The 26,737-nt window shown below is 46.8% G+C and overlaps 1 protein-coding gene across 2 annotated transcripts in view; it reads left to right on the forward strand.

The window, feature by feature from the left end:
- SLIT3 (slit guidance ligand 3) overlaps window positions 1-26,737 on the forward strand; it is a 594,180-nt gene that overhangs the window by 438,354 nt on the left and 129,089 nt on the right. Inside the window, exons 6-7 of one of the 2 annotated variants that reach the window (XM_027606988.2) lie at window positions 1,865-1,936; window positions 22,011-22,082. In XM_027606988.2, coding sequence (XP_027462789.1) covers window positions 1,865-1,936; window positions 22,011-22,082 — 144 coding nt within the window. Of the gene's footprint in view, window positions 1-1,864; window positions 1,937-14,540; window positions 14,595-22,010; window positions 22,083-26,737 lie in introns of those variants that run through there. The other variant, XM_027606990.2, reaches the window with a different exon arrangement.

A 26,737-nucleotide genomic window follows, 5' to 3' on the forward strand; every position in this document is an offset into this window, starting at 1 on the left:
TGGTAAGGTTTGGTGGCCTTGGTGTGGGGCAGGGGTTGTTGATTCATCAGCCCTTAAACTGATGATAAATCTAGAAACTGGACAGGAGGACTAGGCTGCCTTAATAGAACCTTTGCGGGGAATCAGCGGCCCCAGTACTTACAGGAAATCTTGGGAAAGGACGTTCAGCAAACTCATGTTAAGAAAGACTCCAGAAGTATTCCGGGTAGCGAGAACGCGGAGATTTCACCGGAGTGGGCATCAGCAAGAACTTTGAACGCTAGATGTAGAAGTTGTCGACCTAAAGAGTCCTTCTGCTTCTTGAGATACCCATTTGCCACTTTTTTAAAACCCTAAATGTCTAAATCTTGTATCAGGAACATTTATTGAGATGATTCATTTCCCCGTAATATCGTGGCAGAGCCCATAGGTTGTGACACACGACATCAGTCTAATTGTACGTGTCTCACTCATCTGCGTTTACAGAAATCTTCTATCTGGTTTCTCGATGATTTTAATTTTAATTCTGCCTTCCTGCAGCAGAATATAAAACCCTCCATGAGGGTTACCGAACATATCATCGACACATCTTTTGCACAGAGTTGTTGGGATAGATTAGTACAAGTCACATGAAAATTCCAGCATCAGAAAATCCCTTCACCTGAGAGGGGCTGATTTTTTTCTGAGACAAAAGAAAAAAAAAAAAGTCAGTAAGGGAGTTTTTCAGTACAACCATACTTCTTTCGGCCATTTGCCCCAAAGACCGTGGTGTGTTCTGCACACAAAATACAATAGACAATCTGGTGCTAATAAACATTTTCTGTATACCATCTTTTATTTTAGAAATCAAATGACTGATACATAATGTGAGATTTGAGTTGGAGTGTGGTCGTGACTTACACATCAGACCTATTTTGATTTAGGAATAATGGTATATATTTATTATCCTTCAACTAAAATACCTCAATCCCCAACTAGAATGTATATTAGTCAAGGCATCCTTTTAAAAGACATTATTTTCATGCTCATAAGATGGAAAGGGAAATAAAAAAGGAGTCCTGAAATAGGTGCATTTAATTCTCCCCAATTTAAATTTAAGTGGTACATCTTTAAGGAAATAACAATATTTCTTTTCTTCCCCCATCAGGAACGCTTCCATCAATGGATTTCTTTAATGTTGATGGTGGTTGGTGCAGTTTGAGGGGCTCTGTAGTTAGTCAGAAAATGCTTTGATAGAATGACCTACCAGATGGGCCCCATAACAAAGCACGGAGGCATCAAACCACCACAGACATTTGGTGCTTAGAATAATAAAAAGACTATAAAATTAGATTAGTTGAGTCTAATTTGGAATTGGTATATTCCCCATGCACCCTCGCTGCTCTTGGGCAGATAAAGCCTTGAGATTTAGCACTGTGTCAGAGCAGAAGACTGCAACTTCCAGTAAAGGGAGACAAGGGAGAGGGAGAGAGGGAAAAAAGCATTCTGGGAGGTCGCGGAGGGCAGAGCAGTGACCTCCAATGATTTACAGGCCTTTAGCTTAATGAAATTGTTTCAGTGACATGACGGTAAGAGCTCGTAATGGATTGGATGCCCTAATGTAATGAAATTACTCCCTTCTGCCTAAAAAAAAAAAAAAAAAAAAAATGCGCAATTAATATTTACTGAGACCTGACAGCCTTTGGTGCGCTCGTCTGTGTAGCTCTCCCAGACAGAGAGCAGGGACGGAGCAGCGTGGCAGACAGGCTGGCTCTGCGCGAGCTCCTGGCGGGGACGAGCAGAGCCTGCCAGGGGTGGAGGGACAGGCGCTTGGGTGGCCCGGGCCGCCCGGCTCCTCGGCGCTGCCCCCACTCAGCCTTCATGCCCTCCCCTTGCTTTTCCACAGGCAACTGGACAACAACCACATCAGCTGCATTGAAGATGGAGCCTTCCGAGCGCTGCGCGATTTGGAGATCCTGTGAGTTGATTTTGCGACCGCTGCCTTGTGTGCATGTGTGTGTGTGTCCGTGTGAGGAGGAGAGAAAGGGGAGTGTGTGTGCAGGGGGGTCCATGTGGATTGCATTTCTGTGTCTTCTGCTGCAGTGCTATTAAAATTGGGAACCGGGAGATCCCTCTGGCTCACCTTGGCCAAAGTGTTTGCAGGCAGCAAAGTGTGATTTCTCACCTCCCACAAACTGGGGTTCCTGCTAATTAAGTCTCAATTGAGTCCTTTCTCCCCCGGTGCTCCCGTGGTATTTGTTGCTGGGAGGAACAGATGGGCTGGAATAGCCCCCCAGCGCTGGGCAGAGCGCTCAGGGAGAGTCTGTTTGAGTGTGGGCATGGGAAGAGACAGGTTACGGGTCTGGGAGATGAGAGAGGGGATAGCACCAAGGGGTCAGTTGATATCACCCAGAATCACAAAGGGACCTTGCACAGGGCGGGGGGGAGGGGGTGCACTGCCAAACAGCCTAGTAAAGTCTAGTCATTGCCATTGCTCCTGGGATCTCACCTCGGGTTTAAATGCAAACTTTAAGCAGTAACCTTAAAGTGGCAGGGTGGGGGAGAGACGAGAGGAGGTGGAATCCCACCCCTTATACCTTGTGGATCTGCTTTTCTGTGTTCTGGATTTTCCCAGGGGTCTAACCTGATTTCCAGTTTTCCAGGTGTGGATTGGGGGGTGGAATTCAGCTAGGAATCATCTTGGCGTCATTCAAACTAAAGTTGAATTGTGTAAGAAAACATTTTGATTGAATGTCACCCAAAGCGACACTTCCAGCTGTCCCTGATTTGGTGAAACCGAGAAAGGAAAGCAATAAAGCCTAGTAGAACTTGTGTCAGGAGATGTGTGGTTCAGTCCCGACTTAGCCCCTAATTGACTGTGTGACCTTGGGCAAGTCCCTTCCGCACTTAGAGTCTCAGTTTTCCCATTTGGAAAATGAAGGGTTTGTTACTATACCTTGGGGCTGGCTTCCCCTTTCCAAATTCTGTAATTGCTTGATTCTAAAAATAATTCTGATGGTACAGTTCTACCCAGTGAATGATAGGGTAGTATTTGTTGAGCATACCCCTGAAAATAAAAAAAAAATTCAAAAATAAAAAAAAAAAACCTACCTAGTCACCAGGTTACATACCTCTGACTTCCAAAGGAATGAATAAATGTTGCAGCAATGAATGAATGAATATATAAAAATGTCCCTTTCTACATGAAGGAAGGTCCTCCTCCCACCTTCCTTTTCACCTGGCCCTGCAGCCAGTGGGCACGGGTTGGAGAAAGCCTCTCCACGTTGTATGAGAGGAAGGTGATTCCAAGAGGAATCACGGGAAATAAAAGGGGATGCTGATGCTGCAAGGTGCTGGAAATCTGATAAAAGCCGCGAATTCCCAGGACAGAAGCGACAGGACCCACAGCCAGGGAGGTCAGGCTGTCAGTCCTAAGATGGATGGTGGCTCTTCACCCAGCCTCTGACCCCAGAACCGTCAACAAATGCACGTCTGCTAGGGAGAGGATACCAGCCCAATTTAGTGACCTAGGACTTCCCTGATCAGGAGACTGGGGCTGAGAAGGGTAGGCGCAATTTTCCCGGCCTGCAAAAAAGCCTTTCTGGAGAAGGGCTGCTGGGAGCATGTCACCCTTTTCTTCAGGAGGATGAGAAAATTCCTTGGGAAGAGACCAGGAAATGGAAATCACCAGCTGCCACAAAACAGCTGTGACAACCAGACAGCCCGCATGTTAGCTCTCTGTACTAGGAGTGGTGGTGCCTCGCCTCACCAGGAAGGCTGTCTGAGGGAGGGGATGGGGCTGAACAGTCAGACACACCTGGGCACAGTGGGACTTTGGCCAAGCAATGCAACCTCTCTGAGTCTGTTCCCTCAACTTTAAGAAGAGCTGGCTTCTGTCCCTGCCATTCCCCTAACTTTCTCCCCATCATGCCCTCATCCCCATCAAACCCCTGTCGGGACAGAAATGGACTGCTCTTCTCTACCCCAGTGTTTGCTAATTTTAAAATGTTGGTATGTTATATAGCATACCAAGTTTCTGAAACTTGAAGCTTAAAAGCCTATGGTGGCGGGTAGGGGAAGAAAGTAGTTCTCATTCCCTATTATTACAAAGAGACCACAGGATCTGATTAGTTTATCTTCTCAATTCCAAGCAAAGCCAGATCAATAGCTTTGTTTTAAAGACACTCTCATTTGGCTTCACATGGCTAAGTACTTAAAATTAATCATAATCATTTATTCCATGGTTTTTAATTTCCAGCAGAGGCACACGGCTTTGGAACCATCTATCTTAATGGTGAGCCATTCTGAAATTGGCTGGAGCTGACATCTCCATTTAAAGAATCTCCCCTCCCCACCCCCAGACCTCCCAAATCTCATCTGCACATTGACATTTTATCACAATTCTCTGTAATCACAACTTAGGCACCGTAAAGAATCTTGACAACGAAATAATAAATAAGAACTAAGTGAAGGCATTATATATTAACTTAAGTTCCTGAGAGAGAGAGGTTCAAAACACACTATCCCCAGAAAGGTCATCTTTGAGTATCTAAAGCTTTAAAAGTCTTAAGAAGACAAAATAGAGTATTACAGGTGTGTTTTCTCTCTGACATTAGGCAGATGAGATAAAAAACAAGGAAAGACTCACAATTACCCCCAATGGAAGGTTCTCTCAAAATTAAGGAAAGTTTGTGGGCGTCAACTACTAGTGGAAATATTTCACATGGGAGCCCCCTGTTGTTCCATTTTTTTCTGTGGCTGGAACTGCTGTAAGACTTGTTCCCATCCAGGCTGAGGTTGGTCCCACAGGACACACAATGGGAATTGAGGAGGGGAGCCTGCGAGAGCCAGGAAGGGGTAAAGAGAGAGGAATGGGTACCGGGCTGGAAAAGGCTATGACATCTGCTCACTTCATCCTCATTTTTGGCTCCTACCCAGTGGGGTATGTCTAGCACAGAATATGGTGAACAAAGGAAAAGAGCCACCACCCTCCTCCCCTTCCCAGGTAACCAGAAAAGGGACTAAGAAAAAAAGCATAGTGCGGGTAAAACTTCTCAAGGCCCCAGTGCCACCATAGGGGAAGAATCATGGCGCAGAGGATACAGCCTTTGTAGCCTCTTCATAGTCACTGCCTAACAGTGAAAATGGTGCTCCTACATAACTTCTCCCTCTGCATTCTCACAGCCCTCCTTCTGCACAAGACCCATCTCAAAGAAGCCAAGTAGCTGCTTAACTAGTAAGCAGCAGAGCCTGTGTGATTAACCATTCTACCAAGCTGCTTTCCCGATCTGTAATTGCCAAGGCTCTCGTGGCGTTGGCTCCCTGGAAGCATGGCCAACGTGTGCCACAGAGTGGTGTGAACCGGCCCCCGAGAGCTGGGCTAGGCAAGCTAGTGGTGATTCACAGTCCTGCCCAGGATCATGTTGGAGCCTCCCACATGCTTCTGAAATTGTCATTTCCTTTACCCAGTTAGTGGGTCCCCGCAAAGTTGAAGGTAAATCAGACTTGCCAGGGAAAGAAAATAGTCCTGCTTTTTCATTGAGTTACATTTTTAGTCCCAGAGACGATTTAATTCTCGCTTCTGGACATCACCAGTTGACTTTGTCACTCAGTGGTTTGGGGGCTTCGTTCTTCAGACCTTCCCACGATCCAGCCCCAGCTTTCTGTATGGCCTTAAGGTTCTTAACTGAGAGTTGCTATGACTCAGACGGCCTTCTGTTGCCCAAATCACTGGCCTTTCATTTCCACCTGTTCTATACATTTGGTGATTCAGTATACTCGGTTTCCTCCAAGTGGGGCTTATACTGCAGTCGAATATGCCAAGACTGCAATTCTGACCCTGTGTGGTCAGGAATCATTCGTCGCGGTGCTCCGAGCTGGTTTCCTGGCCAGTGAGGTTGAGGACAGCCAGGCATTTTGCCAGTTATACCAGGCACCTCCCTGCCCAACATGCTGTTCTGGGTCAGAAATATGTTTAATGAAAAAAAAAAAGAGTGTGGACAAATGAAACAAAAATGAGAAAACCTAACTAATAAAATAAGGTTTTTTTTCAGTAGTACTGTGGGAGAGGAAAATAGATTTTCAGACACTGTCTCCTGACAACATGTAGCAAATCAGAAGTTCAGTAGATAATGCTGCCAAAAATGCCCAACGAAAGATGTCAGGAGCATAGCCTGAAAATGCTCACATATCCCAGTGAGGAGCCTGCCCTTGATAAATCACTGGTACCAGCTAAATTGCATGCAGGTCCAACACATCTGCAGATAACCAGCATGTGTTGTTTTGAAGGTCTACCTCCATTTATGTCACTTGCCAATTTTGGAAATTCAGTGACATTATTATCGGCTGGACCTGTAAGGACCTTAGTTTCCGGGATGACCTCCTACTTTGAGATAAGGCACAGAGAGATTGAGAACAGGTAAGAGTGAAGCCCAAGCCAAATAACATTTTGCACCCGGGTACCCCACGTCCCTCACCCTTATCCAGGCTCTGGCTAAGAGATTTGCCAAGGGAAACAGCAGGTTGGTGGCAGCAAGGGGACTAGAAGCTGGGTCTGCAGACCCCTGATCCCATGTTCTTTGCCCACATTGGACACCTTCATGCAACTAGGCTGTCCGGGGGGGGGGAGGGGACGCTTGGTAGGATTAGGGATCCCAAGCACAGTTGTCCTTTCAAAGCCATTATTAATTGTTTTATTTAGGAGATTTGGGGAGGAGGGCAAACTTGAATACATGACAGAATCAAGGAATGATCCTGCTTTCTGCTCTCTTGAAATCAGACGTTAGAAACTAGATAGACCACAGACTATGTTGCACCCACAGATGAGTTTTTTTCAATCCCGTCGAGTATTTTTTATTGAAATTAGAATCTCATATTTTAAAATTATAAAATTTTTCTTAAAAGTACAGATGCCCAGCTTTGGGTTTCTGGTACACCAGAAGCAATGGCAACCCTGGGCCGCATTTCTGCATTGTGACCGTCAGCTGTGGCTAAAGAGCACATTCCCTCCTCAGAAGGGATGAGTAGACTCTACTTTCCCAGTGACCTCCATTCATTTCAGCTACCTGCCAGCCCAGGTGGCCCCCGCTGTCATCCATCCAAGAAGCAAGGAAACACTGTGTGCCAGCATGGTGCCAGGTACCAGAGACAGTAAAGCCTTAGAGGAGCAGGTTCTCTGGTGGATCAAACTCTAGAGGCCAGAGCTTACCAGAATTGTTGAAGGGACATATATAAGCAGAACCAAGTGACATGGAGTCCAGGACTCCCAAGCTGAGCGAGGACACCACAGAAGCAAGCAGGAATCTCTTGTGCCCCATCTTCTGGGAAGTTCTTCTCAAGAGTTGAACTAGCCTCCAAATTCCCTTTTTATTTTAAAGCACTTGTCATTGGGTCTATGCAATTGATGAGAAATGAGATAAACACCCCCCACCCAGTTTCTTGTTCCCTGGACCCCTTCATCATCCCATGTACTGAGCTCCTTCTTAGCTCACATTTAGAGAACAGCGATCCAAGAGTTAAAGCAGTGGTGGGTGGGAATTGACCAGACTTTTAGGGTAGATATTCAGCCACATCCAGACAGGTACAACATGGCCTGATGCCAAGCCCCACTTGTAGACACTGAAAAATGGAGAAGAAAGTCCTTTCCTGGTGTAAGAAGAAGGCAGTGACAGGAAATTAACAATAGTCCTGACACCCAGATCAGGGTGTGCTCACTCCTCTAGCATGGGGTTGTTGTCCTGGTTGAAGGGTGCTGGGCTTTGGGTGTAAGGACTTTCATAGAGCTTGTCGGCCCAGTACAGAAAAGCCAGAGCTTGATACAAGTGGAGGTCTATCCTCCACTTCAACTGAGCTTTCTCCGAATGTGGAATTAGATACAAATAGTAATTAACAACATAAAATACAATGATATTATAATAATTATTAATATAATCACTATAGATATTATAATTACTGTTACAGCCTCCATTTCTTAGTGTCTGCTATCTTCCAGGGACTATGACAAGATACTAGAATCCAGCATTTTATGTAAATCCTCACCACAACCTTACAAAGTAGAACCTCTTAATCTCATTTTTCTAATGAGGAAACTGAGGCTCAGAGAAGCTAATGACTTGCCCAGAGTGCCCCTGGCAAGTCCCTGGGCCTGCCCTTCAAGTAGCAAATCCAGCTCTGCCTGCTATTTGAGGCCCTTCCCTTCACTGCTCTGCTGCAAAAAATTAAAATTAAAATTAAAAAATGCATTCTGGAGCGTACCTACCAAAGAAATAATTATATGTATTAATAAGATTACAGGCTATTGTAAATGCCCACAATGATTCAGGAATAATAGTTTTTCTTTTTGAAAAGTTGACCCACAGGGCGCTCAGATCTAAACTTATGACCTCAGCTTAATCAGCATTATATCCAATTCCACAGAACCACACCAAACCTGGAGGTATAAGGCCAAGGTTGACCTTGAGGGTGTTAGAGTCCTCCCATAGGACTGGCTGCCGGTCCAGCTTCACCAAACTGGGTGGTCTGGGGCTTGTTTCCTCATTGAAAAATAGAAGCAATAATACCTACCAACCCCTTAGGCTAGTATGTGGGTTAAAGGAGGTACCATAGGTGTAGGTCTAGCAAATAGAAGACACCCAACCAGGACACTCGCCGCAACTAAAGTTGAAGGACTTGCCTGTACTGTTTCACTGCCTTATTACCAGAACCTCACACAAACTTGAAACAAAGTAGGTAGTCATTTAAAGTACATGGAACTGGGGCGCCTGGGTGGCTCAGTGAGTTAAGCGTCTGCCTTCGGCTCCGGTCATGATCTCACAATCTTGGGATCAAGCCCCAGGTCAGTCTCTCCGCTCAGCAAGCAGGCTGCTTGTCCCTCTCCCTCTGCCCCTCCCCACCGCTCAGACTCACTCTCTCTCAAATAAATAAACTCTCTTTAAAAAATAAAGTACATGGAACCAAATTCCGTTGAAATTAACTAACTGAATGGAAGCCTACTCCACCCAGTTTCCATATTCTCTGTTACATTTCCGTCCTGAACAGAACTTAAGGTTGTGATTGTCCCAAAATTATTTTAAATACTGAATGATGTAGTATTTTACTGAAACAGTGCATTTCTCAGGTTACCTTTGTTTTTTTTATTCCTCCAGCTAAATGGCGATATATTTTTTTTTTATTATCTATGAACAAAATTAGAGCCATTGTGAAAAGTGGTGTTTCCTAACAGACAAGACTCATTTTCGTTTATTTACAAGGTGTTTCACCTGAGTTTCTCTGGGAGCTGAAAACATTTGTTTCAACAGAATTTGGAATCAGGGTATTTAGTCACGACATAGCTTTGAATATAGAACTGTCACTGCCTAATGAAAGTCTTAAAATATTTCCAGAATATGATTTTTTTTTGGTACTGTGCTACAAATTGTGATTTGTTCACTCAATCAGAATTAAAACTGCACTTTGTGGAAGGCACCAGTAACTTCCATTCAGCCCCCAGGATCCTAGGAAAGGAACTAGGTTTTCTATAAATGCTCACATGGGCCACACAACACATGCCCCTCCTTCATAGTCACCCAGGCACAAGGCTCAGTCATAGCCATGTTCTTAAAATGGCTAGCTTGGTTTTGAGAACGTCAGCTTAAGGAAAAAGTGAAATTTCCTTTGAAATAAAGGATAATTTTTTCCATTTAAATAAGCAGTACCTTAACAGTTCAAGTAGCTAGAATTGGGGTGGGGGAGGGTATTCTAATAGTTTCCATTTGATGGCACTTTATTGTTAACTAAAGTCCTGTTTAGTCTCTGAATTGAAAATAACATTGGTGTACATTCCTGACTTCAGGGGATATGGTGAAGGTCGTTGAACTGTTCTTGAGCACAGAGTATCTGTGAATCGGTAGGACTCCCATTATCAACTTCTCCTGTGAGCAGCACTTAGGTGGAATCAGGTAATGGAAGTCTTACTGTTCAAAGGGGCCACAGACTCCAGCCACCAGGTCTCTGGGCTGAAATTCCGGCTTGACAAACTAGGTTTGCTTTGTCCCACCTAAAACAAACTGGAAAAATAACTGAATCTTTGAAAAAAAGATTCCAGAGAATTTCCTCTTGGGGGCAAGATGAGGAGGCCAGTGGGGAAACAGCACAGAGCTACCAAATGCACATAGCGGTCAGTTCACTCCCAAAATGGAGCTTCTACACCGATTTGCAAATGCATTCCTATGCCGATGGTCAGCCTCTATCTTTTCTCTATCTTCCAGCAGCCAGCAATGGCTTCAGTGACCAGTATGTGAGCACATTCAGGGAGTATCTTGCTCTTGTTCAGCTCTCATCTCATGGCTCTCAAGGGTCTCCAGGCCAGGGAGCCATAACTCCTTGAAGAGTGGAACCCGCCCCTTGCTCAACCTCCACTTCCATCCAGGATGCAGAATATTGGCTGGCTCAGCTCACCTGTGGCCAAGAGTCCATTACTCTGCAGAAATGTGTCCTGAAAGTCAAGGTCCTCGGAACTCAAGCAGGAAATTGACCCCTTCTTGCTAGTTGGCTCTCCGGAGGGGAGGATGGCATGGGGAAGACATGGAGATGCAGTGCTGGGGAGAATCAGAGCATCATCTCTACCTTTCTCAGCTTCCATTTCCTTTCTGTGAAGGTGCTTAGAAGCAAGGGATGGTGAGGAGGAAGGATGGAGGGAATCTGATTCTGTTTCTCCAACGTCGTATTTGGACTCATAGAAGCTCTAGAGTGCCCATTCCCATTTGACTTAACAACTAAATCAGAGGACCCCAACTATTGGCCCATAGTTCATTGAAAACTTCGGGTATGGAGTTTGATTTTTTTTAATTGTTTTAGTCTTTACAGTGTTTAAAAAAAAATTAGAATTAGTTGCCAATGTTTAAAACTCAGGTAATTTTACTTAAAAGTATATAATTTCAACTTCCTCGGAATATCTGGAAGCTGTGGCAATCCTGGGCACACGTGTGGCTCTGATTGTCTAGAGCGGCGCTGTCTCGTCGGACTTTGTGTGATGCAGGAAATGCTTCTTATCTGTGCTTCCAATGTGATAGGCACTAACCACGATGTGACTCTTGAGCACTTGAAGTGTGGCTCATACAACCGAGGAACTGAACTTGTATTTAATTTTAATTGATCTAAATTGAAATCACCACCTTTCGCTCGTGGCTACCTTATTGGACATCGCAGGCTTAGAGCTGAGTGACGAGTACCCCATTTGAACAGGAATGGCCCTCTGCAAATCTCCACAGCTCCCTCCAGGCCTGTTTTCCTGCTTGCTTTGTTCCAAACCACTGGGGGCCGGTTCGCGTTCATTAAGAGGCACATTTAAACAGTGTATCTTCCGAAGTTAAATACTTTGAGGTATCTGCCACTCCCCTCACCCTCCACTCTGCCCTTTCGCTTTCTGAATTTAACCATTTGGATCTTGTACCTGCGAAAGACCCATTTTTATTAAAACCCAGGAGTATGATTATTAAAACTGTCTCCCACCCACGTGAAACCCTGTCTCTGCGAGAATTAGTTTCCTGATCCCAATTATTCACTTCTTTCAGCCTTGCAAATCAATTCCACAAAGTCAACTGGGTAGGAAAATCTCTCCCATGTCTGGACCTGTCCCTTCTCCATATATAAGCTAGAGATGCAACAGCTGGTTAGGGAGGCAAGCCCATTAACCCCACAGAAGCTGAAGCTTTATTTTCATAAAGAGAAAAACAAAATGAGCTAACCCTGCAAAACTTTTCAAATGCAGTGGGGGTTAGTTGTGATTTTCAGAGTCTGGTCAGATGTCCTATCTTTATACAAATCTAGACATCCACCACCCCTTCCACTGCTGTCTGGAAAACGATTCCCATTCCAGAATTGCCATTTTAGAGCCAGCACCAGCCCAATGTGAATTGGAGAGTGGACCTGTAGCCTGGAAAGACCCTGGAGGTCAACTAGTCCCACCACTTCGTTTTAAGAGAAAGGAATTCCCCCAGAAGGTTGAGTGACTCACACATAGCCATAGAAGAATTTCACAGAAGAACCAAGCCAGAAAACAGGTCCATGGACTCTTTATCTGGTGCTCTGTATTGCCGTCTACCTTTCCCCTGTATTAGCAGAAGGGGAACAAAGAATAGGGAAGCCAGCCTCTATGCCCTGCCCATCCCATCATCTCTGAATCGAGCATTATTCCAGAGAGAACAGCATATGTTCAGTATGGGGACCAACACCCTCCCTTTCTAGGGCCTTCTAGTTCTGCAGCCATGGCTTGGGAGATGACCACCTCAGTAGCCAACACATTGCTGTCTGTTAGGAAGGCAGTCTGGGAAGAGATTGAATTCTACATCATGGATCCTGGCTACCAGTGGTGACCAGAGGCCAGACGAGGAAGCACCCTGCCTCTCTTTGAGCCCAAGCAGCCCAAGTGAACTGTGTCTAGCTCCCTGAGAGAGCCCCTCCCTGGCAAAGATCAGAGGGTAGACCCGGACCTTGTCAGCATCTCAGCCCAGAAACAGAGCCTCATGCACCGTGTGGCTGAGTTCCGAACCGTACATAAGAAATAACTTACAGGTTTAGCCACAGGACTGATTCACAGTGTGTGGAAAGCTGGGAAGAGCACGCCTACCTGTTGGGACCCAGCTTTACCCTTATAAACAGAAAGTTTCTCAAAACTCTTTGTCTCCAGGTAATGATAGTTGGGGAGGGTGGGGGGGAGAACTTGAATAATTTTCTATCATTTAAGATAGTTCATTTGAATGGTAGATTCCTGGTGGCTGCCCTCCCGGAGTTGCAGTATAGAAGGAAGGTGTCAACTACGTTTCACCATTAACATACTTGGATTTTATACATACACACACACATACACACACATACACACACATATATATATCTCAATTTATATATATATACATATCTCAATTTTTATATATACATATCTCAAAGTGTGTTATATATGTGATATGTGTTGAGATACATATTTGATATATATGTGATACATATGTGATATAGATGATTCAAATTGTTAAATTGATCTTTTTGGTTCAGAGACTAAAAACTGGCATCTGCAAAGCCAAATCCAAGTTACTTTTCATTTGTAACTTTTGTTCCTTAAGATGATTTAATCACCAATACTAAAAAACCAGGAGACTTCACATAAAAATTCTAGATGTCAGGCTTTCTCTTAAAAAAAAAAAAAAGGGAACAGCCAGCAGCAGGTGCACCCACATTCCAGCATAGCAACAAGCCTTTGAAACGAGAAATGATGATCCCGGGTGGCAGAGCTGGGTTTACTGCGGACCCCACACAACCCACTTGCTCAGATGTAAAACCTGGCTCCTGCAGGCAACTGAGTTTGTACTCCTGGATCAGCCCAGGCAGCCGTTCAGAGTGGAAATTTATTTTTATGAAAAGATGCCAAAAGCATGACCCTTCACATTTTGAAACTCATCCATCCACGCAGTAAATATTTATTGAGTTGTTCTATGTGCCAAACACTGGGCAAGACCCTGCCTATACCACAGGGCGCAAAACTGGCATGTCCTCTGTTCTCTCATAGTGTACACGTTAGTGGGCATTGAAAAACTTCTCCCTTCTTCCTCTCTTAAGGGCTGAAGTGCAGCTGAGGGGGAAATCGTCCATTGCCCCCCGCCCCCCCCCACCCCCGACCACCGCCTTGACTGCACACTCACCTGTTCAGTTATGTAAGTTGGAGGTCATTCTTCCATCCTCAGCCCACTGCAGACATCTTGTCACACTGGCAACTTCCTGATTTCTAAATAATGTAGTAGACAAGATTGATGGTCCAGGTTCCCAGCCTATGGATGACGAAACAGAATCGGGAGAGGCCACTCATTCATGTTGTCGTTGAAGGTACATTTTACAATTAAATTGGTCATTGGGAGGCAGTTGAATCATTCTAAATCACCACCAGGCAGTGTCTGTGACGATCTCAAAAAATGAGTAAGGAGTTCTTCAGAATCAAGGGACCTAAAACACTGGAGCCTCAGGAATACCTCCACTACAGGGCATCTGACTGAGCAATGGCAGGATTTGAAGTTTCATCTTTCTCTTTTTGATCTTCCACTTTTTACATTTATTTTGGAGTCATCTCCCCCCCCCCCCCCCATTTTAACACCGAGGCTCTGCTGGGTAGAAGGAGATGAGTTTCTGGCTGTCACAATATGAATATATAATGAAAGGAGAACCAAAGATGAGCCCTTTTGTTAAGGAATCCGTATCATCAAAGACTCAAATTGGCAGCTGATTGTTTTTATTTATTTCTGTAGGTTTTACATGACACCTGGAGACCATTTAAAATGTTACTTGGCGGTGAGAGCGCTGTGTTTAAAAATAACGCTCACCCGGTGCCAAATCACTTTAGAGTCGGGTACAAATATTGAGACAAAAACCCCAGCTGTTATTGCTTTGGCTGCTAATTTGAGGTGTCAAATGAGAGCTCGCTTGCTATACGTCAGTGAATAAGGCCCCTTGTGAGATCATTATGTTTTCTAACAGTTGAGAGTAATGGACTAATCAGTGCAGCATCAGTTGGTTTCATTATATGCCCACACAATGGTTATGAGCTTTAATTTAAACGGTCCGCAGGGAGATCAAGGAAATCAGTAATAGGCGGCACCCAGGATAGTCCCGGAAAGGAGGTAATGTGCGAGAGGTGGCTTCCCACCATCCTTTCTCCTCTCTCCCTCTGTCCCTCTCATTTCTCCTGTCCCATCTGCCCTCAGAGACTCACTACCTGCTCCAAACAGCCCAAAGATGAGCTTTACTTAAGAAGCAGATTCTGTGGGGTATGCTTTAAAATTCCAACCAACTGATCCAATGTGGTTTCTGGCAACACTTAGCCCCCTTTAGCCAAACCTTGTCCTCAGAAGGCTCTAAGACCGAATTGCCCGCTCTCCTGTGGCCTCTCCCACCGCCCTCGCGCTCTGTGCTGAGCTCTGTGTTCTGCAGACAAGAGAAGGGTCAGGTCATGCCGCTGCCTTTGAGCAGCCTTGGAAGTGAGGCAGACACCACAGTCCCCGCCACATGGAAGTCCATGAGGGCTGAGAGCCCCACTGGCCTCTAGGACTCGTCTCAGCCTTGGAAAAGACATGGAAATGGGACAGCCAGCATCTGTCAGACAGTCCTGTAAGAGGCAGTTTTGTGGAACGGCAAAAAATACAGGCCCTGGTATCCCACTTCCCTATATTTGAAGACTGTCTCTGCAACTTTATAGCTGTGATCAGAGCAGATATTTCGAGGCTCCAAAATGGAAAGGCCTACCTCAGGATTGTTGGGAGAATTAAATGAGATAATGTGTGAAAAGTGCTCAGCCCGGTGCCAGCACATAGCAAATACTTAATAATTAGTATCAGTGTTATTATTGCTCTTACTGACATCTTTCCTGGAAGATCTTGGCAAGCTCACCTCAAAGCAATATTCTTTACTAGTCTCATTGATTAGAAGCCAGAGAGTTCATGGCAGAACCTATAACATTCAGTTTACATTTTCTCAAAGGATGCATCATCGTACATTCTTCCCGATTTCTGGAGTTTCTTAGAGCCTCCAGCCAAAGCAGAACGATGTGCCGCTGGGTGATAGGAGGGAAACGTTCAGGAGAGCTTCCTCCAGAAATGACTGAGTCATTGAATTGGGGAGAGATTCTGGGCTGGGGGAAAGGCTTGGGGATGCCTCCCTTAACCTCAGTGGGCATTCGGTGTGTGGTCTTCTGCAGCCAAGTCCACAAAGAGAACACTTACACACATTATAATGGACTGAGCCAGCCAACAGCATTCACATTCCCAGGACCTAGGAGCAGGTGGAAGGGCCTGGTCATCAGCAATAGGCCTTGATTCTTGGGGCCATGGTGACTGTCAGTCAGTAGCCACCAAGCAAGATCCAAGACAAGGCAGCCTTGCTTTGACAGATAGGCCAGAGAAGAGAGCAGGCACCTAAAGCATCCTCAGTCTCATTCCTCTCTCCCTGCCCGAGCCAGCAAGAGGGAGACGCAGCAGTGAGCCCTCCACCCCTCCCTTTGAGGCCCACACGCTGCCAGAATCCCCCTGTGCTTCTCATTCCCCAGGCCAGCAGTTTCCATCCTTTCTGCAGGGTCCGGCCACAGTATTTGCACTCAGCCGCGCTCCAGAAAATGCTGCCACCTACTTTGGTGTGTGTCTGCCCCTGGGAATTCAATACAGGCCCTGTTGGGGGGTTCCACCTTCAGGGCTTAGAGGGCTGGCCAGGGGGCACAGGTATTTGTAAGTACAAGTCAGGGCACCTCCAAGCTCACTCGAAAAAGACATTTCACTGCATGGCTGACGATGACTCACTAAGGAGTCTCCTCCCTGGGGATTGTTAAGGAGGGAACCACCTTATTTACCAAGACTTAAGGAACGATCGACCTGCCTTGAGACAAGGGATGAACAGGCCCATCTTCCAAGAGGGTTTATCTGACCCACGGAGTCTGGATTCCCACCTGTGTGGAGGGGAAAAGGGGGTGCGCCTCGAGGGGTCTCCCAGGAAGGCCAGCACGCTGGGAGTCTGCAGTGGTACTTACTGTGGATGCCTGGTTTTGCAATTATGTGATACATGCTCACAGATAATACTGCTGCATTAGAGCCAATTACATAGTGTTATGGACACACAACACGCAGATTACACCCAGAGCCAAGAAAGCACAGAGTGATAAAGCGATGGCCTAATCGGAGGAGACAGAGGGAAATGTCAGCCTTATTAAGGTTGCCAGGGTGGCGTGGCTGCAGCTGGACTTAGCTCCTCCAGACTGAAGATGGCTATCTTGAGGGATGTGAGGAAGAGCCACACTTCAGCACTCAGCAGAGAACAGCGGGGAGCCAGGGGCAGATGCCAAGCTGGAGCTTTCCAAGGGTGATTACAGCTATCTTCATTGAGGGCTGTGTACTATTTCAGAGCTTGGGCCTCTTTCTAAGTAGGAAAACCCCATGTCCTCCACAGAAGATGCTTTCGGTCCCAGAGTCAGGAAGAAGGTAGCCTATATACTGTCCTCTACACTTAGGTAAAGGCTCTACTCTCAGCTTTTTCTCTAGCTCAGTGGTTTTCAAACTTGAGTTCGCATGAGAATACTATGGAGGGTCCGTTAAAACACACAAGGATGGGACACCACCCCCACCCCACCCCACCCCCCGCCCAGAGCTTCTGATTCAGTAAGTCTGGGTGGGGTCTTGAAGATACACATGTCTAGCAAGTTCCCAAGTGATGATGCAGGTCTGGGGACCACACTTAGAGAACCACTACCCAAGTTCATTCCACACCCAACACAGGGTGGACTCACCTGCCCTGTCCCTTGAACAGGGCCTTCTCCTTGGCTCTGATCTCATCACAGCATTGTAGGTTCTGGAAGCAGTGGGGCCCATCTTCCAAGTGGGCCTGTGATGCGGGCCAGCAGTGTGGATTCTAGAGTTAGACCCCTTGCTTTTGAGTCCCAGCCCTACCAGTGGCTACTTGGGCTTTCCTACCCGTGTTTTGAGAGCTTCTGACCTAATCCCCTCATCTGCTTGCCCAGCACATCACAGGTCATTACTGACAAAGGCAAGACTGAAGCTTCCCAGTTCTAGAGCAAGCGGGATCGGCAAACATTTTCTATAAAAAGGCAGATGTCACTATTTTAGGCTAGGCTGGCCCTGTGGTCTCTGTCATGTCTACTCAGCTGTTGTAACCGAGAAGCAGGGGCCATGGACAATACATAAACGGGTGGGTATGACCTTATTTACAAAAACAGGCTGTACTGGATGGGATTTGACTTGTGGGCAGTAGTCTGTCGTCCCCTGGAATGGACCCATATGTGCACAGCTTCCCCGTGCGTTCTTCAGTACCAGGGAGCCCTGGTCTTGCCATAGTAGCACGGTATTTAGCTGAGGAACACAAGCACATTTTTTCAGGGTACCAAGGTTCTATCTGTGCTCCCTAGTAGCAATAAGTCCACTAATCCCTCAGTGCCCTGGGGAAAAAAGGTTAATGCCCTCCTTCTAGTGCTCACAATTGAGAGAGAATGGGATCCATTGGTAGAAGTAGCATTATCCACATGGATCATTTTAATATGGAAAATGATCCTTTTTCATTAAACATTTATGTTCTGATTATGACAAAACAGAAGAGTGATTGCACAGTATATAGGTCACCCTTAGTCTCCATATAAATACAGTATAACAGGTTAAGAGTTTTACAAAAGAGAAATGGGAGGTAGGCAGACTGTCTTTAAATCTCATGGAGGGGGGATGGCTTTATTTCTGTTTTGTACTGAAATGCCCATGTGGTTGCTTCTAATGGTGCAAAAGTGTGGGGGGGGGGGGGCAGAATAGTTCTGAAGTCTTATAGAATTAATTTGACCCTGAGCTTGATCTTGATACCTGATGGAAAATGCTGAATTAGGAGTATTTATTTGGGGAAAAACCTCCAGCCTGGGTGACTTGGGGTAAAGTGTATTTTCTCAAAGTATCTCCAGAGGAGCAGAGCAGTGAGGTTGAAGCTAGATTGTGGAACTGGCAGAACCCCTCCAAGAGGTAAATAAAACAAGCTGATGAGTTCCCCACGGCTTAGTCTGGACCAGCCATCCAGTGGCGGGTCATCGTCAGACCCAACCGTTTATTTTCCTGTTGGTTAATTTTCAAGGAAGTTTATAGAACAAGAGACACTTGTGCAGTTCTTTCTAGCTTTGGGTGCCAGGGTGGACATGACAGAGAACATCCATGCTGGGGTAACAAACTGGCCCTGAAAACAGGAGGCAGTGGGTAAGCTGGTAGAAACTGTGGTGTAAAGAAAGAACGGTGATTCCTGAATCCTCCAGGAACTCATGAGCTACCCTGGGCGTCATAGCCTCATAGCGCTCGTCTGTAAGATGGGGGTAAGAATCCCCACCTCAGAGTTCTACAAATATCAGATGAGGTGAATGCGAAAGCATGTTGTAAACCATAAAAGACTAAAGAAACACAAGCTAAAATAACAGCTAAGTCCTCCTGCGTGTTGCATGCGAGCCAGGCTGTGTGCTCACAAGTGTGCTTTGTTTCAGGGCATGGTGGTTGATTGGATAAGGCCCCTCTCTCCAAAAAACAATGTCCACATCCTCATCCCAGGAACTTAGGAATATTACCTTTTATGACAAAAGGGACTTGGTAGATGTGACCAAGATAAAGATCCTGAGATGGGCAGGTTATCCTGGATTATCCAGTTAGGCTCTAAATGTCCTCATGAAGCCCCTCATTACAGGGAGGTGGGTCACAGTGAACAGTGGGAGATGTGACCACAGAAGCGGGAGGTCGGAGTACTGCAGGAAGGGACCACAGGCTCCAGCAGCAAAGGACAATGAAACATTCTCCTGATGCCGCCAGAAGAGACACGGTCCCATGAACCCACGTTACACTTCTGACCTCCAGACTATGTGTTGCTTGAAGCCACAAAATTTTTAGTAATCTGTTATCGTAGCAGGAGACAACCAATCCGGGTGTCATTCCTGGAGTCGGGCTTGCTTCTTCCATGAAATGGAGGTGATCACAAAAGTGCCTGTCTCATAGGGTGTTTGCAGCAATTAAATGAGATGGTACAAGTAGAACCCTCAGCCCCAGTGCCTGCCTGGCACACAGTAAGCTCTCAGCTAATGTGGCAGTTATTCGTATCATCGTATTAAATCGCCACTAAAGCTCTGAGATTGGTGCCAATATGATCTCCATGTTGAAGGGAGGAAACCTAAGAGATTAAGATAATTTACTCACAGTTGCATGGGCTATAAGCGGCAGAGCCAGAATCTGAACCCGGTCTCTGCCTTCTAGGCACATGCTCCCCAGCGCTGCTCCACTGTGGGGGGGTTATGACACCACCACCTCCACTGAAAGCCGGCTACCGAGGGGTGCAAGCACCAGATAGAGCACTGTACTCCATGCATGGGCACAAGCCACTGAGACTGGAACGCAAATAAATCGGGGTTTATCAGGGAAACAAAACCTGTAACTGCCATGGAGATTGGCATCCAAGAGGTCACCAGCCCTCTGTCATCCCTGGGCTGGCCAGCCCTACACAGCAAATCAGGAAAGTCTGAATACCGTGTTTAGTCATTTTGGTTCTGGAATAATTGCTATTATCGTAAATGTTTCAAAGCCCTCATTACAGCTCACATTTAAATATCAGTGTAGTAATACATGAATAAGTCATTGCTGCCGGACTCCTGCCGGATGCAGTTATGGCCGAGCCCTGCATATAACTGCACTGTGTATTCAGCTCAATTAGGGCTGGCTGTGAACTCAACCTGATGTGACTGGCCAGGCATGCTTGGAAGGAAGCCTCTTCTCTGCAAAGGCTTCTTGCTCTTTGCCTTTGAGAGAGGAAGATGGTCAGATTGTTGTCTGGTAGTGAGGCAATGACCCTAGCAAGGTATCCCCAAAGTGTGGAGCCTAGACCTCTGGGACAGATAGGGAAACGAAGGCATCGTTTTGGCCCCAGAGGCATTCCTCATCCGATGGACGACTGGGGGTGCATAGTCCCCACACCCAGGAAGCTTCGTGCCAAGGAAGTGAAGGGGCAGATTCTTCAGCCTTGTCGGATGAGATATTCTGAAGGCTACCTGGGTGTGGGGAGATAGGATGGGTTAACACACACTTCTTAGAAAAGATAAGCCATACGACACAGAACAGCTACGTGGCTTCAACTTCATAAAATGCCAAGTGTCTGCACGGGAACATTGGTAAAGTACGGAGGAGGCAGAAGCAGTCCACACAGATATGGTCTGCGCATTCCTCTTTACCATCCCCTGTGCCTAAAATGGTTGGACGGGTGGTAAATATGGAAGGAGGGAGGGACAAGTTATTAGGTTCTATGTCTTTAGGTAAACAGATTTCCTTCTGGCCTTATTAGCCAAACAAATGCTAAGTAGGCCCTGGGGAATTGCAGGGATAGCCTAGGGCAAGGGAGAGGTGTAGTCACTGGACTCCTCCTGTTGTGGAGAATCTGTGCAGGCCCCTTGGGTGCAGTGGGTATGGGGGCCACTGTGCTGGATGAAGCTGGATTTCCACTTTTATGGAGTTGGGGTTGGGGGAAACAGGAATGACCAGGAGAGGACTCCACCAGTGTCAGTAACATGGTAGGCTCCGTTACTCAGTATATACTGCACGCTAAGCCTTTTACCAGCCTGTGAGGTAGGTACCATTACCTGCCGCCTCCTGCCAATGAAGAACCTGTGGTTGAGAGATGCTGATAATTTGCCCAAGATCAAACAAATAGGGTATATAAGATTCAGTTTGAATCATGTATGGACCAGGTCATGGGGCTGTAGTAATGCACAGGATAGAAAATGTTGGAGGGCATTTTAAGAGAAAGGTAATGTGTTTACCAAGAGCCAAGGACAAAAGAAGTCTGCTTAACCAGTGAAGGCTTCCAAAGAAAGGCTTCTTCCTTGGCCGTGGGGGCCCATGGGAGGGTAAGAGGGGGTGAGCTAGAGAGAACATACTTCCAGAATAAATTGTCCATGTAGCACCCTGTGTTAGGCAGTATGGGCAATGGGCAGAGCAGGGAAATTGGAACAAGATAGTGCTAGATTCAAATCCTGTCTCCCAAGCTCAGCAGCTAGGGGTCCCTGGGAGAATTCTGTCCCCTCTCCGGAGCTCCACTTCCCCATCTGTAGCACGAGGATAATGCCTACCTAGCAGGGACGTGTGTTACTAACCAAAATGACCCGTATCTGTTTTCTTCTCTCAAAAAATGAGGACGGTAATATATAACTGACACTGTGGTAGTTGTGAGAATTAGAGATGTCATAATGAGGCGCCCAGCACAAAGTAGGACTCCAGGAAGTGATGTCATTACTGCAGGTGGGTCCGTGAGTACTGAGAAGGCAGCAGAGGGGATGAAAGAGCTGCCTGAAGAAAAGGAATCAGGGATTCTCCTACCATCTGGAGATCTGCCCCCTTGTCTCCAGCTGCCCCATAGCTATTGATTTATGATCCTTTTGGCAGTCACACCTATCCCTCCCCTCCTTCCAGAAACATCTTGGTGCTGCCCCACCCCCCCATGCTACTTCCTTGTTAACCATTTCCCTTTTCCCTCTACCTTCGCAGCACCCTCAACAACAACAACATTAGCCGTATCCTGGTCACGAGCTTCAACCACATGCCGAAGATTCGAACTCTGTGAGTAAAGGTCCCTGCTTCTGCCCCACCTGCTCTCTGCCACGCTCAGGCCCGTGTGCCACGCTCTGACCTGCTTGTGAAACCTGTTGTGCTGGCTCTGCACGTGGGTCCTAGAGCAAACCCTGCCTCCTTCCACCACTGACTGAGGTGCTGGTGAGCCACATATGGGGAGAAGCTTCACAGGGCCATCCACGGTTCTCAACCCCCATTCCACAGCGGACAGACTCATTTCTCTTTAGCCTGGGATGGGGGAATTCGTCTTTGTGTGTTCCACCTTGATGGAAAAGTTTATTAGTGGTACATTGTCACGGAGCATGGACAGCTGAGACATAATGACTCACTATTTCCTGAGCTGATGTCACCTGCCACTGGCAGTTCTATCATGGTGCCATGGTCATGTTTTCCTCTCTGTGTCCCGTGGCGGAGTGGGAGCCTTAGTCCCGCCTTCTCTCCATCTTCCCGGCCCACACCCAACACAGTCCCCTGCTCCCTTGATGATATTCTGATAAAATGCAGGAACTTGTTCTTGACCTTTAATTCTGGGGTAGGCTCCAGCCTGCCTTTTCTGTGTACTCAGAAAGCAAATCTCCCCGCAACACCCCATACCAAGAGCAGTCCCAGTGCCTTTATTACCTGGGGAGTTCCCCTCTCCTCTCAACCAGAAAGCCTTTTGTAAGTTTCTCTGCAAATGGACTCTGTTGGGCTTCCCAAAGGGGTTCATAGGGATGGTTTTCTTGTGTTGGTGGAACTTCATTGGTTTTGCATTACAGTAGAAGTGGAGAGCCAGTCCCCAAGAGCTTTCAGCTAAACACACGTAGGGCCAAGGCAAAGGGACGGAATGCCTGCTGTGCCCTTTGTTAGCTCTGGGACCTCTGTTCCCTCCTCTGTAAATGGGGGTGCTGGGGACGACTGGATGAGACGAGATACGTGGAGGGCCTAGCACAGAGCAGATGACAAATGATACTGTTACTATTATCATCACTCTATCCAGAAATCTGGACTGAAAGTTCCAAGCAACCAGCTAATCAGTGGACCCTGAGCAACATGGAATCCACAGAGATTTAAAAGGCCTTAGAGCAGTGGTTCTCAAAGTTGGGTCCCTGGACCAGCAGCATCAGCATCATGGAATGAGATTAGACCCACAGAATCCAAATCTTTGGGGGTGGTGCCAGCCTTCGGGTTGTAACAAGCCTCCCAGGGGGATTCTGATGCTCATAACGTTTGAGAACCCCTGCAGGAGTGAGAAAGTGACCTTACCTTGGGGGCAAGGAATGAAGCAAAGAGCAGTGAGGCACTGTATAAGGAAACAGCATGGAGCTCCCTGAGCCGACCTGAGTGTAAAGGCTAGCTCTGACTGCCACTTACTCTGGGCAAGTTTCTTCATCTGTCTGCCCTGCAAGGACAGTGAATTCATAAATGCTTGTCTCACAGCTGTGAGACTGAGGTAGGCTAACAGTACTGTCGTGGGGTGCACTCAACAAATACTAGTTACTATGAAGAAGAATCTGAGTCCAGGGTTCATCATTGCTCCCCATTTCTCCCTTCGATCCCTCATGTGATAGCATGATTTTCCACCAAGAAAATCTATCCTTTGCCTTCCCCCTTTGAAATGGGATGGTGCAGTAATGGAGTTTTAAGAAGAAACCATGGGGTCTTCAAAGACCTCTTCAAAGCCCACGGCAAGCCACAAATGAGCTGCAGAGAAGCATGCCCAGGGCTTCTGGCCAGGAAAGCTGAAAGCGAGCCTCCTAGGGCAGGGCCTGCATCTCCCCAGACGGGCTGGTTGAATAGAAGAAAAATGACCCTCACCTGCAGAAACCCGCAGTCCAGTTCCTGTGGCTGCCGCTCTGTGATTCCGGCTTCCCCTCTTGCTGTTCTCCATCTAGGAGCTGCAATAACAGAAGCTGGGCTGGGTCCATGGGATGGGGCCCCGGGGGAGAGCGGGGTCTGGCTCTCAGGTGCCTTGTTTGGCTGCCTCGGGTGGGAAGGGAGGGTGGAAGAGTTTCTTCTCATTTCCGTTGTCATCCTTCCCTGTGGTCCCGAACACTCAGCCGATGAGCTCGGATCAATCAGTCAATCTTGTCTGTTCTCTTTGCTCCGTCCTGCTGCCACTTTCTCTTTAGCTTAATTTCAGAGACGGCTCTGTACAGAACTCCCCAGAGACTTGCACTGACTAATCCCCCTTCGCTGTAATTAAAGTGGGGGTGGGGGAGACGGGTGGTGGGGAAGGGGGGAAGAGGAGAGAGGAAGGAAGTCATAAATGGGATTTCTAAAGGAAAGCTTTTATATTTAATTCAGAAAGCCACATTTTATAGAAAATGAACACTGACCCTCTCTAAAAGGATTTGCTGGAAATTTAATTTAGCGCCTGTGGCTAAAAGGCACCTTCTACAAATTGGCATTTGTATTCATTCACCTTATCTTCTGTGAAGGTGGTTTTGCCAACATGGAATATGGTGTTTACATCAGCGAAAGATTGCGGAAATACATGCAGGAACCACCTAGGCACCTTGATGCCTTGGTGTCTAAGTAAGAAGCGGTACCCTGTACAGGGAGGGCTGTGGGTTGGGAGGAGACAGAAGCGTGGGGCTATTCTCCTTGCGACAGTAATAAGCAGAGACATTACTTTGATGGCTAATAGTGTGCAGGGCCTTGTGCTAAGCACTTCTCAAGAATCGTTTCAGTCCCCACAACAGCCCTGGGAAGGGGGCGCCATTAATAGTCCCCATTTTATAGATCATACCACTGAGGCCCCGAGTTAAATCACTGCCCAAAGTCAGAGTCAGAAAAGCACAGAGCCAAAGTCAGATTTGCGCAATTTGACATCAGAGCCTGAGCTCCTTCCATTCAGCAGAAACAAAAGCAGAAGAGCCGAGGAAGGGGAAATCAGAGGAGCCGCATGGCTGAAGGGCCACTGGAGGCCACCTTCACCCAGATCATTGCCATCCCAATTCACCAAAATTATGAAAAGTAAATAAAATAATTTTTCTTTGCATAGAAACACCTATACACAAACAATGAATCATGGAACACTACATCAAAAACTAATGATATATGGTATGGGGACTAACATAAAAAATAATAATAGTAATTTTTCTTCTCACTCACAGAGATTAGGAATACTCCTGGCAGTGCCCAGGCTCACATTTTCTGATCAATGTGATTATTTTCCTTTCATTATTAGTATTTGGGACGATACTGCTCAGTTTGATCTCCCAAACATGATATGAAAGGCTGGTGCTTGGAAGAGTCTGCCCAGCTCAACTCTGCCAGCACTTCTGGTGGCTAAAATTCCAAGGGAGGGGGGGGCGCGGGTAGGAGGATCTGAGCCCATCCACTGCCCTGGGCTTTTGACAAGAGCCTTCAGGTGGCTTCCAAGTCAGTTTTGGTCACCTCTTTCCCATGGTCCCACTTGGAAGGAGAGAAATCCCCCACAAAGGCAGACAAAAGGTTAGGAACCATCCATAGGAAGGTAAGGAAGAAAGGTAGCTTGGGGCTGGCTGGCAGAGATTGAGAAAGAACCAACCTAATGTAATCTTCCAAAAGGAAAACCTCCAACAGTTTCATTCTCCCAGAAATTAATCCACTTAATAAGGATCTGACTTACCTAAACCTCACTTTTGTCATTCCACTGATCTCTGACCCCTGATTGGAACGGATGGGAATTTGTCGACATTGATCTACCTTGTGGGCACATGCTCAGCGCTTCATAGGAATCCCTGTTTACTCAGCTTCCATACGTCACTGCCAGAGAAGGCAGCCGCCTTTCCTCATCGAAGCCAGACTCTCATTAGAAGGCTCTGACCCTCCTGGCACACAGAAGTACCCCAGCACCTCAGCCTGTGTTGCCACTGCAACCTGCCTCTGCTCCACCTTGTCACAAAGACTGTCGCTTGTCACTGTCGCCATTTTCCTAGGCAGCCTTTACACCCAGGGGTCTATTCCTGGCCACAGAACCAACACCCCATCCTTCTCTCTCTCTCTCCCTCCCTCCCCTTCCTCTCTTTCTCTCCCTCCACCTTCTCTCTTCCTCCTGTCTGTCTGTCTGTCTCTTTCTCTCCAGCTCACTGATAGGTCAGGAAACAGATCATTTTCACTCATGCTGAAATTTCCCAAGAAGGCCCAGGATAGAAAAGGAATTCCCTCATCTCCTTCACGTCCTTCCTCTAATCTAGGAGCGTGCCCCCCTATGCTTTCCTGCCTGCAGCACCTCTTTCTGAAGTGCCAGATGAAGAGGAAGCAGCATAGGAGTCTGAGCTTTGAAACTCAAAGGGGAAAATTGCTTGGGGCCCATTACAGGCACAGTATCTTGGGCCTAGGAGCCTATGAAAATGTGTTCAACTTTAAAGTATTGACTCTGAAATCCAAAAGAACATCACAACATCAAAATTAATCATTTGGAAACAAAATCATAAAAATCTCAAACTTTTTTTAGCAGAAAAAAAATTACCTCCTACATGGGTGTGGGCTCATTTAGTTGGTCAGATATGATTGGATCTGGGACCCCCTGAGGCTATCGAGGCCCCCAGTGGCCCTGGCCTGCCCAAGCTTTGCACCCACGCCATGGCAGGAAGGCTCTGCCGGCACGCCCCTCAAGTTAGCTGCTCGTGGCCGATGCTGAGCAATGCTGACTTTATACTCAGTGGAGTGTGGTC

This window comes from Zalophus californianus, chromosome 5 (genome assembly GCF_009762305.2).
Source record: "Zalophus californianus isolate mZalCal1 chromosome 5, mZalCal1.pri.v2, whole genome shotgun sequence".
NCBI lineage: Eukaryota > Metazoa > Chordata > Mammalia > Carnivora > Otariidae > Zalophus > Zalophus californianus.